The sequence below is a fragment of the Cololabis saira genome, chromosome 16, assembly GCF_033807715.1.
Source record: "Cololabis saira isolate AMF1-May2022 chromosome 16, fColSai1.1, whole genome shotgun sequence".
NCBI classification, from domain to species: Eukaryota; Metazoa; Chordata; class Actinopteri; order Beloniformes; family Belonidae; genus Cololabis; species Cololabis saira.
The window spans coordinates 38,579,446-38,597,369 of record NC_084602.1 but is presented as its reverse complement, the minus strand read 5'-3'; the positions used below and the strand labels follow the sequence as shown (position 1 = coordinate 38,597,369).

Below are 17,924 nucleotides of genomic sequence, written 5' to 3'. Positions count from 1 at the left end.
GTATATGTGCTATATAAATAAAATTTGACTTGACTTTATATAAGTACTTGGATCTGATGTTTTCATCGATAAACAGGAATCAGAGAAAAAAAGAGAGAAGAAATTAAAGTAGACAAAAAAATACTTTTTACATTATAGAAGGGAACATTTTTCAATTTAATTCTTTTTTTTAATAGTGCAATTTAATTCATATAAGGAATGTAAAGATAGATATATGAGAGGCCAAATGGTTTAAATTCTACTTTTGTTTTGTCACTTTGCATTTCTGTTCATTTACTTCTGTGTACGTTTCCACTTCCAGTTGTTTTGTTTTGTTGTGAGAAACATTTCAAACCAATCAGTCCTGTAGTATAAATCAATTATGAGTCGTTAATGGTCTGAGAAGTATTATTATTGATAATAATTATTTCTGGTCATGTTTTATTCAATTTTATGTTAATGTTGTTGTTGTAAAGAAGCAGAAACTTGGTAATTAAATCAGTGAAACTGCTGGACAGCAGCTGCGGCTGCACCGCCCCCTGGCGGCCGATACGAGTACTGCACTTGTAATTACAAGAATGTGGCATCATTTATATCTTCACATTGATCCAACAGCATTTACTTTTTATGTGGGCAGGTAGAACAAGGTTTAAATATAAATAGATTATTTTTAACACATTTGTGCCTCTCCTCTCTCTGTTCTTCATCCTCTCTTTCTTATCTCCCTCCTCTTTTCTTCCTCTACCCAGCCGGTCTTCAGCAGGAGGGTCCTGATCAAGGATCCAGGTCCTGATCAAGGATCCAGGTCCTGATCAAAGTTTCTTACCTCTTAAAGTGCTTTTTTTTTTCCTTGCTACTGTCTGGCTCAGGGGTCGGCAACCCAAAATGTTTTAGATCCATATTGGACCAAAAACACAAAAAACAAATATGTCTGGAGCCGCAAAAAATGAAAAGTCTTGTATAAGCCTTAGAATGAAGGCAACACATGCTGCATGTATCTATATTAGTTATGACTGGGGGAAGAGTTTTCTTTTGTTATGCACTTCGAGAAAAAAGTCGAAATGTCGAGAAAAAAGTCGAAATTTCGAGAAAAAAGGCGAAATGTTGAGAAAAAAGGCGAAATGTTGAGGAAATAGTCAAAATTTCGTAAAAAAAAGTCGTAATGTCGAGAAAAAAGTCAAAATTTCAAGAAAAAAAGTTGAAATGTTGAGAAAAAGGTCAACATTTCAAGAAAAAAGTCGAAAAGTTGAGATTAAAAAAGGAAGAATAAAAGAGAAAAAGGAAAAAAAGAAGAAAAAAGAAAAAAGGAAGAAAATAAAGAGAAAAATAAGGTCAAACATTTTTGAAAGAGCTCCAGGAGCCACTAGGGCGGCGCTGATCCCTGGTCTGGCTGAAAGGTTTTTCATGAACTAAGGGAGTTTTTTCAGGTTTTTTTTACCTGCCACTGTTTCCTTAATGATTGCTCATCAAGCCACACATCTGAACACTGACACGAATCCACTGATTGAAAACAAAAGCCAGTGATGCCCGATCTGGATCAATGATCCCTTACGGTTATATCTGTCGTCCTCGAGGTGCTTCCTCAGCCGGGCTGGAGTCGGCCTGGCATAACCAAATTCATTAAACACAATTTGGGAGCCACATGCCTTTGAATAGGAGCTTTCACGGCTGACGGTGCATTTCATAGTGAATAAATCAAGCAACAAAGTGGAGAGGGCAGGACCTGCGGGACCAGATTGTGTGAAAACACAGAAGGAATAAAGGATCAATTCACCAGACCTCTGCAGTGTGCCAGACTTAGACACCAGGGATGAAGCAGATTTGCGATTCCAGACCGAAGACATTCATCAAAAAGCCACATGAAGGCGTTGTTGGAATTTTTCAAGGTAGCCCTGAATGACCTGGATAAACAATTTCAGCCATCTGATTCAGTTACTCTCCCAGGTCAGACAGGATCCAGGTTCACTAGGTTCGTGGGGTAAAAGATGCAGGAAGGTTTCAACAGAGCTGGGTAGAGGAACCAAAAACTGTACTCAAGTAAAAGTACTGTTACTTCAGAATAATATGACTCAAGTAGAAGTAAAAAGTATTCATCCAAATAATGACTTGAGTAAAAAAGTACTTGGTGAAAAAACTACTCAAGTACTGAGTAACTGTTGAGTAACGTGTGATTCATTTTTTTAACACAACCGTTCAAACAGACAAAAGTACAAAATAATCATCTTCAGGCAAATTAAATCAATACAATAATAAAATAAATTAAAATGAATAAAAAATAGCTTAAATTAAAATAATCTTAAAGTAAATTCAAGTACTTTAATAAATAATAAAATAAATAAAATAACAGAATAAAAAAATAAATTAAGCACAAGTAGCACTAAATTTCCAGCCTTTGTACTTTTCTTTTTTAACCAGAACTAGAACAAACATGAACTCATAGAAACTCTGTGTGTGTTTGAGTCTGTGTAAATGTGACAAAACATGCAAAAACAAACATTTTCCCCAAAGAATCACCCAGTGATGTCATGAGATTGACGCGTACGTGGATAAAAGGGATAAAAGAAAAGTAACAGCTCAACGTAGCCTAATGTAGCGGAGTAAGAGGAACAGTTTCTTCTTCACAAATCTACTCAAGTAAAAGTAAAAAGTATAGTGATTCAAAACTACTCCTAAAAGTACAACATTTCCCAAAACTTACTCAAGTAAATGTAACGGAGTAAATGTAACTCATTACTACCCAACTCTGGTTATCAATCATTATGGGAGACGTCACCAAGAGCGGTGGAAAGGAGAATGAAAGGTCCATTGGACACTGGTGGTCAACAAACTTTGTATTTTGTTGTTGCTTTTTTTTTTGCCATGGCTGCCATAACAAATATCTAATAACAGCGAGTGTTACAAGGTTAGTTTTATTTTAGTTTAGTTTATTGTTTTGCACAGTTTTTAAAAAATATACAGGAAATATCAAATATAAATACTATAGGTGCAGGAAGAGGCAAAAAACCCAATGGGCTTATTTGAAGCCTCCACCGAAGATATTAAAATTTCATGTCAAGATTAACATACAAAAACAGAAAGTAAAACTACACAAAAGTGATGGCAAACTAATAATGCAATATATAAATAATAAAGAATAAAGACAAAAAATAAGTGTGTGTGAGTGTGCATGGGATATTGTTTTTACAACTTATATTATATTGACTCCTGAGCAAATAAGACGGTACATGTCACTATGAGTGAAACACAAAAAAAAAAAAAAAAGAACAAGAACAAGGTGGTTTTCTTATGTTTTTAACATAAAATAGATCACAGTTTTAGTTAAAATGAATCTACAACATGTCCCTCTGAAATATTTCCTGGAACAAAAACATATTCAGGCTCAAATATTAGTGTTGAATCTGATCGATTAGTGCTTTTTGTCGCCATCTAGTGGCCAGTGTTCGCACTTCAGTTCACGGCACTTCGCTTCCTCAATCGGAACATTAGAGGCTCTAATTCGATTCATCTAATCCATTGATTTATTTTGGTTTTTATAAAAAGGACCACTGAACCACAAACCTGATTAAATAAAAATGTTTCTATGGTTTCATTCATGCCGCTAAATGAGCGTTAACTTGTGCATCTACAACAATGACTTACCTCAAACAAAAAAAAGAAAAACCAGCCGTTTGAGGGAGGAAAATATGACTCAAACTCACTTGAAAATTACTAATCACCCACGTGGCATTGATCTCATTTGGAAATGTTTCACCCAGCTTCCCCTGCAGCCGCCAAACCAAGGTTTCTTGAGCTTCTTCTTGTGATTATCTCCTGTGGTCGAGTTCAGAGCCATTTTAAGATGGAAAAAGCAGATTTATGTCTTCAAGCGTGGCTTTGTGGCCTGTTATCACAAATGAACATTTTGGTCGCAGATGAAAAAAAAAATGCCAGAAATGCTTCCCTTTTTCTTTTTTTTTCTGAAATGGTTCAAGTGTCAGCGGCTGGTTTGCTTTTTAGGCCTCTGAGAAGTTTCATCAAGCTCCATGTTTACAAAGAAAGGTGCTTTTGAAAGTTCAACGCACTTGAATCTGACCTGAACATGGTCTGTGATGAATAGTGTCGCCACCATTCCCTTGAAATACGGAATTGTTACGTAATTGGGAATTAAAAGTTGCGTTCCGTATTGAACCAATACACACACATATTATGCTCTCATTTATTGATGTCATAATTTGAATATATTGCAAAACTTAATTTGTAGTAAATTCAACTAAAGGTGAAACAAATATATTATTTCCCACTACATTCAAAGTGAGATATTTCAAGCCTTTTTTTGTTATAATGTTGGTGATTATGGCTCACAGTTTATGAAAACCCCAAATAAAAAATCTAAAAAAATTAGAATATTTTATTGAAATCAATAAACAATTCAATCATCAAAATTGTAACAAATAAAAGTTTAACATATCTGGCTTTGCATGTAGGACTGTGAAACTATGTTATATATTAGTTTCACCTTTTAAGTTGAATTATTGAAATAAATTAACTTAAACACCATATTCTAATTTTCCGACTTTCACCTGTAGCTATATTTATATTTACTATAGGAGCAAAAGTATTTCAGTTGCTAGTATGGTTGTCTGTCTGTACAGGCGTGCAGGTTCAATGCTATTAAAGCACTTTAAACTTTAAATCAAAGCATTTTGTTTCATATAAAATAAATACATTTCTATGCATTTTAGAAGTTTTGGGGATGTCCCTTTTTTTGGCGCCTGCACTGATGAAATTGCAGAGTTGTCAAGTAACGAAGTACAAATACTTCGTTACCTTACTTAAGTAGAAATGTTGGTTATCTATACTTCACTGGAGTAATTATTTTTCAGACGACTTTTTACTTTTACTCCTTACATTTTCACGCAATTATCTGTACTTTTTACTCCTTACATTTTAAAAACAGCCTTGTTACTCTATTTCATTTCAGCCTTTAATAAAAACTATCCAGTTAAATTGCTCCATCCGGATAGAGTGAATTTGGTTGTGGTTGTTTCAGATGTTCTTGTCCAGTTTTGTTCTTACATCCGTTCCCTCAGATTCCTGCAACTAAACTTGGATGTACATTCCAATAAAGGTTAGGATAAATGATAACATGAACATGAAGTTTGACTTTTTGCACCATTACAATACTTATAGGCAACTAGTCATCATATCTCCTGCTCTCCTAAACACATGTTAATGCTCAATAGTACACATATATGCTTCTTTAATATATTTACATTATACTAAGATACATTCATTTTCAATGGCTTTTGTCCTTAATGGCTTTTTCCCCCTTACATTAATTTTACTTTTATACTTTAAGTAGTTTTGAAACCAGTACTTTTATACTTTTACTTGAGTAAAAAACTTGAGTTGATACTTCAACTTCTACAGGAGTATTTTTAAACTCTAGTATCTATACTTCTACCTGAGTAATGAATGTGAATACTGAAGACACCTCTGTGAAATCGGGGTGTCCCTTATTTCTATTTCTGAAAGGTTGGCGACCCTAGTGATGAACCCTGACTGCTGGACGTCTCCTCGCAGCTCCACGTGACGCCAGAGGAATGCAGAAGGTTGTGTTTCCTCAAGCGTTTCCTCTTCAACAGGTGAGTCAGGTGATGATGGGCAGCACTGTTCACCGAGCGGCCAGTCGCGCCGCAGCCGTCGCTCCACCTGTCGGACTTCATCCTGATTCACACGACCGGCTTTGAAAAAGAGGAGACGGAGAAACAGAAGTGAGAGGTAAGATCCCCGGCGTAAAGATCTCACAAGTAAGACGGAAACGACGTGTAACTCCAAGACTCAAATGATTCATTTTGACTCCTAGATAAGGAAAACATCTAAAACATAAAGGCATCTGAGTTGATCTGCTCGTGTAAAAGCGTCATGTCAGTGTTTTATTTCCCTCTGTGGCATTAAAAGCTCTTTTACTTTCAGCCTTTATTTCTGCGGCCTGGAACTCGCTCGGCGAGTCTTGAGAAACATCCGAGCAGATCAAGAACATTCATCTGAGATCGCTTGATACCGGAGATGCAGACGAGGCCTCTGGCTCCAGCGCAGGCTCCACACATGAACAGGCACAAGCTCGTTTATTACAGATTACAGCCAGTACTCCAGTTGTAAAATAAATCAGGGGGGATGGTGGATTTTATCATATGGGGACAGATAATTTGTGCTGATTACAAATAATATAATATATTACAAATAATAGCAGTGACCAAAACACCTGCAGAAATACTGCAGGAATTACATAGCAGCAGTTAAATGCAGCCTTCTGTAAGCTTTAAATATCCACTGGGCTTACATCAAATACATCAAAACACAACAATAAAAACACTTTTCTGAACTTATCAATATGACTCTGTCCTTCACAGGATAAGTAACATGGATCACTGCAAAAACTCACAATCTTAACAAGAATATTTGTCTTATTTCTAGTTAAAATGTCTCATTTTTAGTCAAAATAAATCTCATTACACTTAAAACAAGACTCATCACTGGAAAAAACAACAATTTTCTCCTGTTTCAAGTAGATTTTCACTTAAAATAAGTAGAAAAATCTGCCAGTGGAACAAGATTTTTTTGCTTGTAATAAGAAGATAAATCTTGTTCCACTGGCAGATTTTTCTACTTATTTCAAGTGAAAATTTACTTGAAACAGGTGAAAATTGTCAAATAAGTTATTTTTCTGGTGATGACTCTAAATGTTGAAATAGCAGTAAAACCACATTCATTGATGAAATGACATAAGGGATGGAAAGGAGGGATGGCAGTTTTACAGGGGGGATGATTTGGACCGTTTTTATTTCAGGGGGGATGATTTGGACTGTTTTTATTTCAGGGGGGGATGATTTGGACCGTTTTTATTTCAGGGGGGATGCCATCCCCCCTCATCCCCCTCAACTCCAGTACTGATTACAGCTAATCATCAGCTTCTTCCTCTGCAGACGGAGCTCTGGCCGTCCTCAGCTCTTAATTAAATAATGCAAATGTTTACTTGGTGGCAGTTGAACATCTAATACACGGTTCTACGATGATACAAATGCATTTCGTTGTACTATTGTGTATTATTTGCATTGCATCCGTCTACGATATATTTGCTATTTTTGTCTCAGTTCAGCATTTTTATGTTATTTAAGCATCGACAAACTCGCACCAGGTTCATCTTTAGTTGCAGTAAAGCTCTGCTCAGAGCAGCTCAAGGAAATTATTTCCTCCTTGAACCGAATATTTATTTATCACGCGGCTGAAACATGAAAAGCTGAAAGTTTTGCAGCTCATAAAGGATCCAGTATAAGTGCTGGGAGGGAGGGACTAATTACTGATCTGCTGCAGCTGTGTTAAACTGATCCCACATCAGCTGAGCAGAAACACACAAGGAAGTATTTCCTTCCTTCTCTCTCTATCGCTCTCTTTTCTTTCAACCACTGGACCCGTCGCCTGTCAATCATTTCTCCCATTTCTGAAGAAATGTTTCACTGCAATATGTAGATAAAACTTACAGTGTAGTATTTAGCTTTGTACTGCATTTACGGTGTGGTACATTAGGTCTATACTGTACTGTAGACCCCTGTACCTAGTATTTAGGAATTTACTGCATTTAAGGTGTAGTATTTAGGTGTGTACTGCTCTAACGGTGTAATATTTAGTGCTGTATTTCATTTAAGGTGTAGTGTTTATGTTTGTACTGCTCCTACGGTGTAGTATTTAGGTGTTTACTGCACTTACGGTGTAGTATTTAGGTGTGTACTGCACTAACGGTGTAGTATTTAGGTGTTTACTGCACTTACGGTGTAGTATTTAGGTGTGTACTGCACTAACGGTGTAGTATTTAGGTGTGTACTGCACTTACAGTGTAGTGTTTATGTGTGTACTGCACTTAAGGTTTAGTATTTAGGTGTGTACTGCACTTATGGTGTAGTATTTAGGTGTGTACTCCCCTTATCGTGTAGTATTAAGGTGTGTACTGCTCTTACGGTGTAGTATTTAGGTGTGTACTCCCCTTATGGTGTAGTATTAAGGTGTGTACTGCACTTACAGTGTAGTGTTTATGTGTGTACTGCACTTAAGGTTTAGTATTTAGGTGTGTACTGCTCTTACGGTGTAGTATTTAGGTGTGTACTCCCCTTATGGTGTAGTATTAAGGTGTGTACTGCTCTTACGGTGTAGTATTTAGGTGTGTAGTTCATTTACTTTTTTTTTTCTTTTTTACTCTTTGCTGTGTTGCAGGTTTTCTTTAACGGCCTCGTTGCTGAAAAGTGAGACTTTGGACTTTCTGAGCCGGAGACGATTTCTCCCGCATGGCTAAACCTTAACTCTCCTCCTCTTCTTCCTGCAGACGATGAGGGACCGGCTGAGCCACCTCCAGACGGAGCAGACGGACTCTGACGGTTTCAGCACGGTGGAGCTGGACACCCTGACCGAGCAGGAAGCAGCAGCAGCAGCGGCACCTAAGGTTGCCACCTTTCAGAAATAGAAATAAGAGACGCCCCAATTCTGCAGCAGAGGCACCAAAAAAAGGGACATCCCCAAAACTTCTAAAATGCATAGAAATGTATTTATTTTATATCAAAAAACTAAATCTTAAAGTGCTTTAATAGCATTGAACTTGCATGACTGTACAGACAGACAACCATAAAGCAGCTGAAATATCCTCCTATTCTACGTTTGTAACATCAGCCCAGATGTAGAATATAGATACAGGTGATGGTCGGAAACTTAGAATATGGTGTAAAAGTTCATTTATATTCAACTTAAAAGGTGAAACTAATATATTACCTAGTTCCATTACATGCAAAGCAAGATATTGTAAGCCTTTATTTGTTATAATCTTGATGATTGAATTGTTTATTGATTTCATAAAACATTCTAATTTTTTTAGATTTTTTTATTTGGGTTTTTCATAATCTGTGAGCCATAATCACCAAAATTATAACAAATAAAGGCTTGAAATATCTCACTTTTCATGTAGTGGGAAATAATATATTTGTTTAACGTTTTAATTTAATTTACTGAAACAAACGAAGTTTTGCAATATATTCCAATTTTCCAACCTTCACCTGTATATTATGACGTCAATAAATAACAGAGAGCGAACCAACATATGTTGCTGTCTTTAATGTATCCTGTCCTTTATTTTGTTCATTATTGACTACGTTTACATGCAGTCAAAATTCGGGTTATTGCTAATATTCCGGTTACTGAAACATTCAGAATATTCCGTTTACATGGTAATTAATCATTCAGGATATCTGGATCAAACCACCGACACGTGGAGAACATCATGACGCAATTACCGTAATTTCCGCTTCTTCTTCCTGTATCCAAATTCAAAACAAATGCTGCTTCGCGCAACTTTTCTCTCACCTTCTTGTAAATCTTCTATCCCGGTACTTTCTACCGTCTACAAATGCAGAAATGTTCATATCCTTCATTACATTTATGAAGTGATTAGTCTCCTCCTGGTCTTGTGTTTCTCCGTGTTTATAAGAACTTCCTGGACTCAAAAGACCAGGATTCCTTGTGAACAGAACATGTGTAGAAAACAAATTCCTGTTCCGTTTGATGTGGATATTCCGTTTGGTGTTTACATGACCCAATATTCAGGTTTTAAAAGGAGTAACCCAGGGGTCATATTGGGGTTTTTAGAAACCGGAATATGAGCAAATTCGGGTTATTCAAAGGGGTTATTGGTGTTTACATGGCCGTGCAAATTCGGGTTATTGCTAATATTCGGGTTTTAAAAGGGCTATTGATGCATGGAAACACAGTTAGTTCGTTGTTCATGTGTGTGACAGACGTGCATGGGACAATTGTGAAATATGGACTCAACTGCTTTCCGTATTGGTTCAATACGGAACGCAACTTTTAATTCCCAATTCCGTATTTCAAGGGACGGGTGGCGACCCTGGCGGCGGCCGGAGCAGCAGAACCGAGCCTGGACCAGGACCAGGACCTGGACGGGATCCTGAAGGAGGCCGAGCGGCTGCGGCTGGAGATCCAGCAGATCCAGAACGACGTGAAGGAGCTGAAGGACGTGAACTACCAGGCCCTGAACCAGACCTCGCACTCAGCGGCAGAGGTGGGTTAGTAGTAACGAGTTACATTTACTCCGTTACATTTACTTGAGTAAGTTTTGGGAAATGTTGTACTTTTAGGAGTAGTTTTGAATCACTATACTTTTTACTTTTACTTGAGTAGATTTGTGAAGAAGAAACTGTTCCTCTTACTCCGCTACATTAGGCTACGTTGAGCTGTTACTTTTCTTTTATCCCTTTTATCCACGTACGCGTCAATCTCATGACATCACTGAGTGATTCTTTGGGAAAAATGTTTGTTTTTACATGTTTTGTCACGTTTACACAGACTCAAACACACAGAGTTTCTATGAGTTCATGTTTGTTCTAGTTCTGGTTAAAAAAGAAAAGTACAAAGGCTTGACATTTTGTGCTACTTGTGCTTAATTTATTTTTTTATTCTGTTATTATTTTATTTATTTTATTATTTATTAAAGTACTTGAATTTTCCTTAAGATTATTTTAATTTAAGCTATTTTTGATTTTTTTTTTAAATTTATCTTATTATTTTATTGATTTAATTAACCTGAAGATGATTATTTTGTACTTTTGTCTGTTTGAATGGTTGTGTTAAAAAAATAAATCAGACGTTACTCAACAGTTACTCAGTACTTGAGTAGTTTTTTCACCAAGTACTTTTTTACTTTTACTCAAGTAATTATTTGGATGACTACTTTTTACTTCTACTTGAGTCATATTATTCTGAAGTAACAGTACTTTTACTTGAGTATAATTTTTGGCTCCTCTACCCAGCTCTGCCCGGCGGCCAAGCGGGACTCCAACGCCATCGGCGCCGACGTCAAGCGGCGCGGGGAGGCCGTGCTGCAGCGGCTGCACATGATGGACCGGCTCCGGGGGGAACTGGAGGCCCGGCGCGGGAACGCCGACCCCGCGGTCCGCATCGCCGGGACGCAGTACCGCTGCCTGGGCGGCGCCCTGCGGGAGGCCATGTTCGCCTACAACGACGCGGAGACGAGCCACCGGGACGCCTGCCGGCGGCAGATCCGGCGGCAGATGGAGGTGGTGGGCCGCGAGGTCAGCGAGCAGGAGCTGCAGGACATGATGGAGGGCGAGGAGCTGTGCGTGTTCAGCGCCCAGCTGACGGGGAAGACGGCCCGCTCCGCCCTGCTGCAGATCGAGAGCCGGCACCAGGAGCTGCGGGAGCTGGAGAGGAGGATGGCTGGGATCCAGGACCTGTTCCTGGACGTGGCCGTGCTGGTGGAGGAGCAGGACGCCGCCCTCAACAGCATCCAGAAGAACGTCCAGGACGTCAACGTGACGACTCAGGACACCGTGGCCACGCTGGAGAGGGCCAAAGCCGCCGACAGGAACAACCCCTTCAAGAAGATGTTCTGTGGCTGCTTCCCGTGTTATTACAACTAGCTGTTAGTTCAATGTTCTCCGATGAACCCGGAGAACATGGTTCTGGACATGTGGGAATAACGCATAAAGATCTGTAAAATAAAGAAAGAATAAGTAATATATAAATATCAAAAGATTAAAATAATATAGACACAAAACAAAAGAAAAAATTTAAAGCATTTTAATATATATGCACTATTCTGTTTATCAATTGTTGTATATTTTATGTGTATATTTTAAATAAATATTGTAATATTCATCATATATATGTTACTTTTTTTCCAGTGTTCTTCAACCACAACTTATTTTTTCTCTTTTGTTGTCTTTTTTTCTCTCCTGCATCCCCTTTTTATCCTTTAATATACCTTTAATATATTTTCTAGACTATAAGCCGCACCTGCATATAAGCCGCATCTGCTCTATTAAAAAAAAAAAGATATGCAAGCCGCAGATATTTATGTTGTCAGATTAGATATTTACTACATGTACAGAACGATTTTGAACTAAATGAGGTACATGTTTGTACCTAAATAGATCCTTTCCTAACAGTGTCTTTTAACACGGCAGCAACTTTGCTGATTAAAACGGGACAGAACCAAGAGAAATAACCGGTATTTATTTATCTATTTATCTGTTTGAAATCTGCTTCTACTTACTTCTATCTGCTAAAGAAGAAGTGGCGTATTCTTCTTTGCATTTATTTTGTCTTAGTTTTGATTCTAATTCCGGTTAGAGCGCCACGAGCGGTGGAAGAAAAATCCACAGAATAGCCGCACCTTTGTATAAGGCGTGATGAAGCATTGTGACAGCACATGGCCCCTGCAGGGACGACGACGCCTTGCAGGTTGCCCCAGCCTCATACCCCGCTTGCCCTTTTGTCACACAAGTTCCGGCGTCTTGCATCCCTGCCGAGACAGGCACCGTGGGAGTGGCTTTGACTTCCAGCCCCTGCAGAGACGAGGACCATATATGAACTTCCTGACTCCTCAGGGGTAGTCCCAAAACTGAAAGATCACACCTGACTGTCTCTCACTTGGCTTGTTTATTGAACTTTTGTATAAAAACCCTGTGGCCAAATCAATATGGGTCAGCATTTCAACCAGACTTTGGTCTGTGTAGATGTGCTCACCGCCGGCTACTGAATAAAAACTCACTATACTACAAAGCGGACTTCTGAACTGGTTTTGATAAATTCCTCAACAATTTGGTGCTGTGACCTGGATTGACAATAGACCTTTGATGGGAACTCCTCTTTCCAGAACAACGGCACAACCAGCGACTCCTATCTAAACTTTCAGAGGTAAGGGATCCACTTGCAAAATCCCAAATTATTGTTGCTGAGTTGTTGTCGAAAGTCTGTGGACTGGAGTACCAGAAAAAAAGGTTGACGTCATCCTGAAATTTTAGGTAAGTCCGCTGTGTGGTTGTGAGCAAGGGGTTATTGGGAAAGGTTATTGTAGAGATGTTTAGGAATGCTGACAATTTCATAACATTTGAATTTGGTTGTGTTGTGAGAATGCTCTGCTTATCCTGCCTTAGGATTTGACTCGCTCTTCTAAAAAGGTTTAATATCTCGGGTAACATTAAAGAGAACGCCATGGTTGGTCTGAGTACCAAAAGAATAGTCTAGTGGGACTTATAGCATATGTAGGACTTGAGGTCCATAAGAAGTGTTGGAACACTGAGATATTTGTGAGAAATAGACATATACTGTATGTAGAAGAACTGTTTTTTTATAAATGGGGATGATTCGCTCTCCCAAATACTTGAGGTATATTTCATTTCAGTAAGAATTGACTCGCTCTCCTTACATTAACAGGAATGATTTGTATGCTCTGAAGTAGACTGATGTTTGGAAGAATTAGCAAGTGATTTGTGGGTAAAAGTAAGTGTATTTGAAAGTTTTTTTGGAGGGATCTTACAGAAAGAAAAATGGAACGTTTTTGGGAAGTTTTTCAGTAAGAGAGTCAGAGAAAGAGTTGACTGGTCCTATTAAAATACATGTATGGTAATTACGGTACCGATAGTTTTATTTGTTTGTTTTATTTGTTAGTTTTATTTGTTACTTAGTATTAAAGATGGTTAAAATAACTAAAGCACTTCAACTCCCTCTTTGGAGGGATGAAAGTAGACGCCGTAATGCAGAATCCCAAATAGCTTCGCTTACTGATCAAAATAAAAAACTGATGGCTCTACTAGAAGAATTTAAAAACACAACGCAGACAAAAATGAAATTAGAGAACCAGTTAAATGATAAGAGATTTTAAATAAATAAACAAAAATGGCTAGAGGAAACAGCTGTTAAACTAACTTTGCCACATGATTTGAAAAGTAAAGTACTTGATGCGCAAAGTACTTGATATTGTAGAATTCCCTTTAATCCCACAGCTGTTGCCAAAATCACAGGGAAGTAGTTGATAATCCCAGGGATCTTTATGCTAAAATAAGGTTGACAGCAAAAGAGAATTGTGGTCTGTCACGAGATCAGATTGATGGATTTCCTCCAGGGTACATGCAAAATATATATTTGCTAATTGCCCTCAACAAAGGGTAGGGCTGGATAACGCAAAAAAAGAACCTGAAATGTATGAAAATACTAATGTTTGTCGAAAGTGTTTCCTACAGTGGGTTGAGTACAAAGAGGAGGCGCAGCGGAACCAGGCAATTAATTAATTCACACCAATCAACAAAAGGGCCCACGTCTCAAACAAAGAAAATGAAAACTGCTGGTGAGCCCACATAATCTTATCCTGCCTATGGTAACTTCATCATGTAAGTGCATGGAAATCTGTCTCTGAGCCAACTATAGTCTCTATAAGCCTTTTCTGAAAGCATGTCCAACTAATCTTTAACTAGAGGTGTCAAGTAACAAAGTACAAATACTTCATTACCTTACTTAAGTAGAAATTTTGGTTATGTATACTTCACTGGAGTAATTATTTTTCAGACGGTTTTTACTTTTACTCCTTACATTTTAACCAGTACTTTTATACTTTTACTTGAGAAAAAAACTTGAGTTGATACTTCAACTTCTACAGGAGTATTTTTGAACTTTAATATCTATACTTCTACCTAAGTAATGAATGTGAATACTTTTGACACCTCTGTCTTTAACACTCGTCCTGACCTTTCCTGTTTTCTTCACTGACGGCTCTGCCTATAAAAATGGAATACCATACGCAGGTTATACAATTTGTGATAATTCTTAATTGTTGAAAGCGCCGCCTTGCCCTCCTCCAGCTCCACCCAAGTAGATGAAACTATATACACTGATCAAAGGGTAAAACTGTTACAATCTATTAAGATTCCAGATATGCTTTTGGTTGTGTACACAATTTTATATATTGTGGGCGAACCGAGGATTTATCTCATCCTCGGAGACACCCGTTAAACGTGGTAAATTGATTGGTGAACTGTTAGAAGCCTGTCAACTACCTTCATCTATTGCTTTGTTAAATGTGAAGCCCACACCCAGTCCAACCCTGTTTTCACTAGGCAATGCTTCAGCTGACCATGCAGCAAAAGAAACTGCCAAATTTGGCTTACCTGTCTATGTAAAGCTCTGCCCTTCTATACCCGCTAACGACCTGGTTTCTCTTAATGATGTAGCCCTCTTACAAGAGACTGCTGATGCGAAGGAGCACAGATTGTAGCTTTCCCATGGTTGTAAAAATGTAAATAATTTGTGGGTCAGCAACGACGGCTGCGTTGTGAAACCCACATTCTTGTACTCGTGAGTGAGCAAAGGGGGAATGTGTCAGATAGTGTTGAAAGACTGATAAGCTCCAAGATTTGCATCCTATAAAAAATATTGCAAACATTATCAACACTTCCCCCCACCGTGACTTTTTTGAAGCTCTGCAAATAGACTTTATTCATATACCAAAATGTGAGGGATATGAAAATGTTCTTGTATGAAAATGTTCTTGTATGAAAATGTTCTTGTATGTGTAGAGAATTTTAAACTGGACTTAAATGGACAATGTTGACACCCGTCAACACCCATTAGGAAGCACAAACTCACGCCTGATGAAAGGATTACGGGTAGACCTATGACTATACAAAGCAATTCAGTTCTATATATGAAGAAGATGGACTTCCATGCCATGGATGAATCCATGATATCATTTTGTTCTGCTCTAAACCTCTACCATTCAGTCAATCCACAGAAAAGTGAAAGCTGTCCAGTCTCCTCCTAGTGGCAAACCATGCCACAACCCGGAGACTGGGTTTGTGTCAGAGAAAACCTCGTTGGTCCAAGGCCCAACACGTCCTGCCCACCACCGACACTCAAGTGTGAGGGGCGCTAACCTGGTTCCACGCATCCCACTGCAAGAACACAACTCCTCGACCATGCACCGGAAACCAGCCGATTCCTTCTTCTTCTTCCTGTGGCGCCTCGTTGGAGCCATTGAAAGAAACAACGCAGGCAAGGAAAGCCCAGAAGCAGATGTATTGTACATGCCAAGACACTCACATCTGTCACAGGCCACACACACTCTCCTTCTGAAGAGCCGCTTGTTAAGCCTAAAACAAGCCAAAATCCACTGCCCGATTCCATTGAGGATTATAGCTACCTTGCTACAATGGTTAATCGCTGTTCCATACCTCTACCAAAGGGTGTTTACTGGATTTGTGGCATGAAGGCTTATATACCTTCCAAACGGCTGGTCTGGAATATGTGGTCTGGGCCATGTGGTACCAGCCATGAGATCGTTACTGTACCACCAAAAGTTTACACACACACACACACACACACACACACACACACACACACACACACACACACACACACACACACACACACACACACACACACACACACACACACACACACACACACACACACACACACACAAACACCAAGGACAACATTTTTTTGGTGCCCTCGTTCCAAATTACGGAGTCATGGCAGCTTTGGACCAGATAAGGGATTTATCCCATGCAATTGAAGATTTCTCCTTTTTATAAAAAAAAAAAAAAAGTTTGGCCGCTATTGTAGCTAAAACTAAAGCTTGTTTGTAACTTACACAAATTGGAACAACAATTTATTTTTATCCTGGTATGTAAAGATTATGCAGTTATGCTTTTTTTCTTGTCTTAAAGGAGCTGTATGTAAGAGCAATAATAAAACGAATCATAAAATGACCCCGATATGTCAACAGACATTTAAAAATCATGTTCATTTCAAATACTTATGTCACTGACAACAGCACTCAAGCCAGGATATTCCAGTTTAGCCCACACGTCAACAATACATCTGCAAACTGTGGCATAACTTGCCCGGTGCTGCTTTCCACTCTTGGTGAAACTGTGTTCTCCCTCAGTCATCCATCTCTCCCACGCCGCTGCAGCCTTAAGGCTGATTTATGGTTCTGCGTTACACCAACGCAGAGCCTACGCCGTAGGGTACGCGGCGACGCACACGTACGGTGCGCTTCGGTAACATTTACGATTCTGTTAGGCTAATCGCCATTAGTAAATTTTGCAGTACATTATTACTTCGCAAAAGATCTTTCATAAAGCATTAAATACAGAAAATAAACTTACTGTGTAGGACTCGTCGCTTGCCATGGCAGCCTACGTTCCTGCTGCATTCTGCAGCCTACCTGGCAACCTCTGGTCGGGGGGAGGAGGGGGAGGGTACACGGCGCTCAACAGTATTTTGAAAGTGACTGCAGTACCAGTTTTGGACATTTCTTACAGACGGCTCCTTTAAATGTGTTCAGAAACTTATTTCAGTATCAAATAAACAGAAAGATTAAACTAAGCGAGGGCGGTTCTTAAAGAGGAAACGCCCACTTCAGCTTTAAACCTGATTGGTTCAAGTCGGACGTGGAAGCTGATTGGTTGGTTTGTACTCAAAGTTGGTGGAAAAATCAAAGGGATTCAAATGTTTAATCAATAATTATATAAAGAAACTTGTTATTTAATACAGTAAATACATATATTGTTTTACAGATCATGGTGTTTTAGATGTCTCCCTGCTTCAGCACTATAGAACGCTGAAAGAGTAAAATTTAAATAATTAATTAATAGAAATCATTTTATACATGTACAATGAAATAAATAAAATCGGAAATACATAAATATATAATTTATTTAATATACAATTAAATAATTAAGTGTATCATGAAATAATTAAATGGTGAATATATTTAATTATTTAATGTATTTAAGTTGGACTGTTTCAGGGTTCCATACAGAACACTCATACAAGTGTCTCGTTAGCACACCTGTACAGACCTGATGACGTATTGATGACGAGCATTAATTCGAACCAGGTGTGTTGAATCAGAGAAACATCTAGAACCTGCAGGACCAGAAGTGGATGAAGACCTGCTGCTGGAGCTGAAGGGGGAACAAGATAACCACCAAACCACTGTCGGGGGGAAATAAGAAATAAATGTCCTCACAAGTTGAAAAAAAATAAGAAATAAATGTCCTCACAAGTTGAAAAAAAATAAGAAATAAATGTCCTCACAAGTT

General features: G+C 38.5%; 1 protein-coding gene across 1 annotated transcript; it reads left to right on the top strand.

Annotated features, from left to right (window-relative positions):
- Positions 1-5,616: 5,616 nt before the first annotated feature.
- On the top strand, positions 5,617-11,635 carry LOC133462392 (syntaxin-11-like). The gene is made up of 4 exons (XM_061743617.1): positions 5,617-5,739; positions 8,336-8,452; positions 9,890-10,078; positions 10,827-11,635. Exons 2-4 carry the CDS (start codon positions 8,339-8,341, stop codon positions 11,454-11,456), a joined length of 933 nt encoding a protein of 310 aa, XP_061599601.1. The 5' UTR covers positions 5,617-5,739; positions 8,336-8,338; the 3' UTR covers positions 11,457-11,635.
- The last annotated feature ends 6,289 nt before the right edge of the window (positions 11,636-17,924 follow it).

Excerpts from the sequence above, each read along its gene's own strand:
- LOC133462392 (XM_061743617.1), top strand. The coding sequence starts at position 8,339 with ATGAGGGACCGGCTGAGCCACCTCCAGACGGAGCAGACGGACTCTGAC. Across the intron at positions 8,453-9,889 it reads CAGCAGCAGCGGCACCTAAG|GGACGGGTGGCGACCCTGGC; the intron begins GTTGCCACCTTT and ends CCGTATTTCAAG. Across the intron at positions 10,079-10,826 it reads CCTCGCACTCAGCGGCAGAG|CTCTGCCCGGCGGCCAAGCG; the intron begins GTGGGTTAGTAG and ends TCCTCTACCCAG.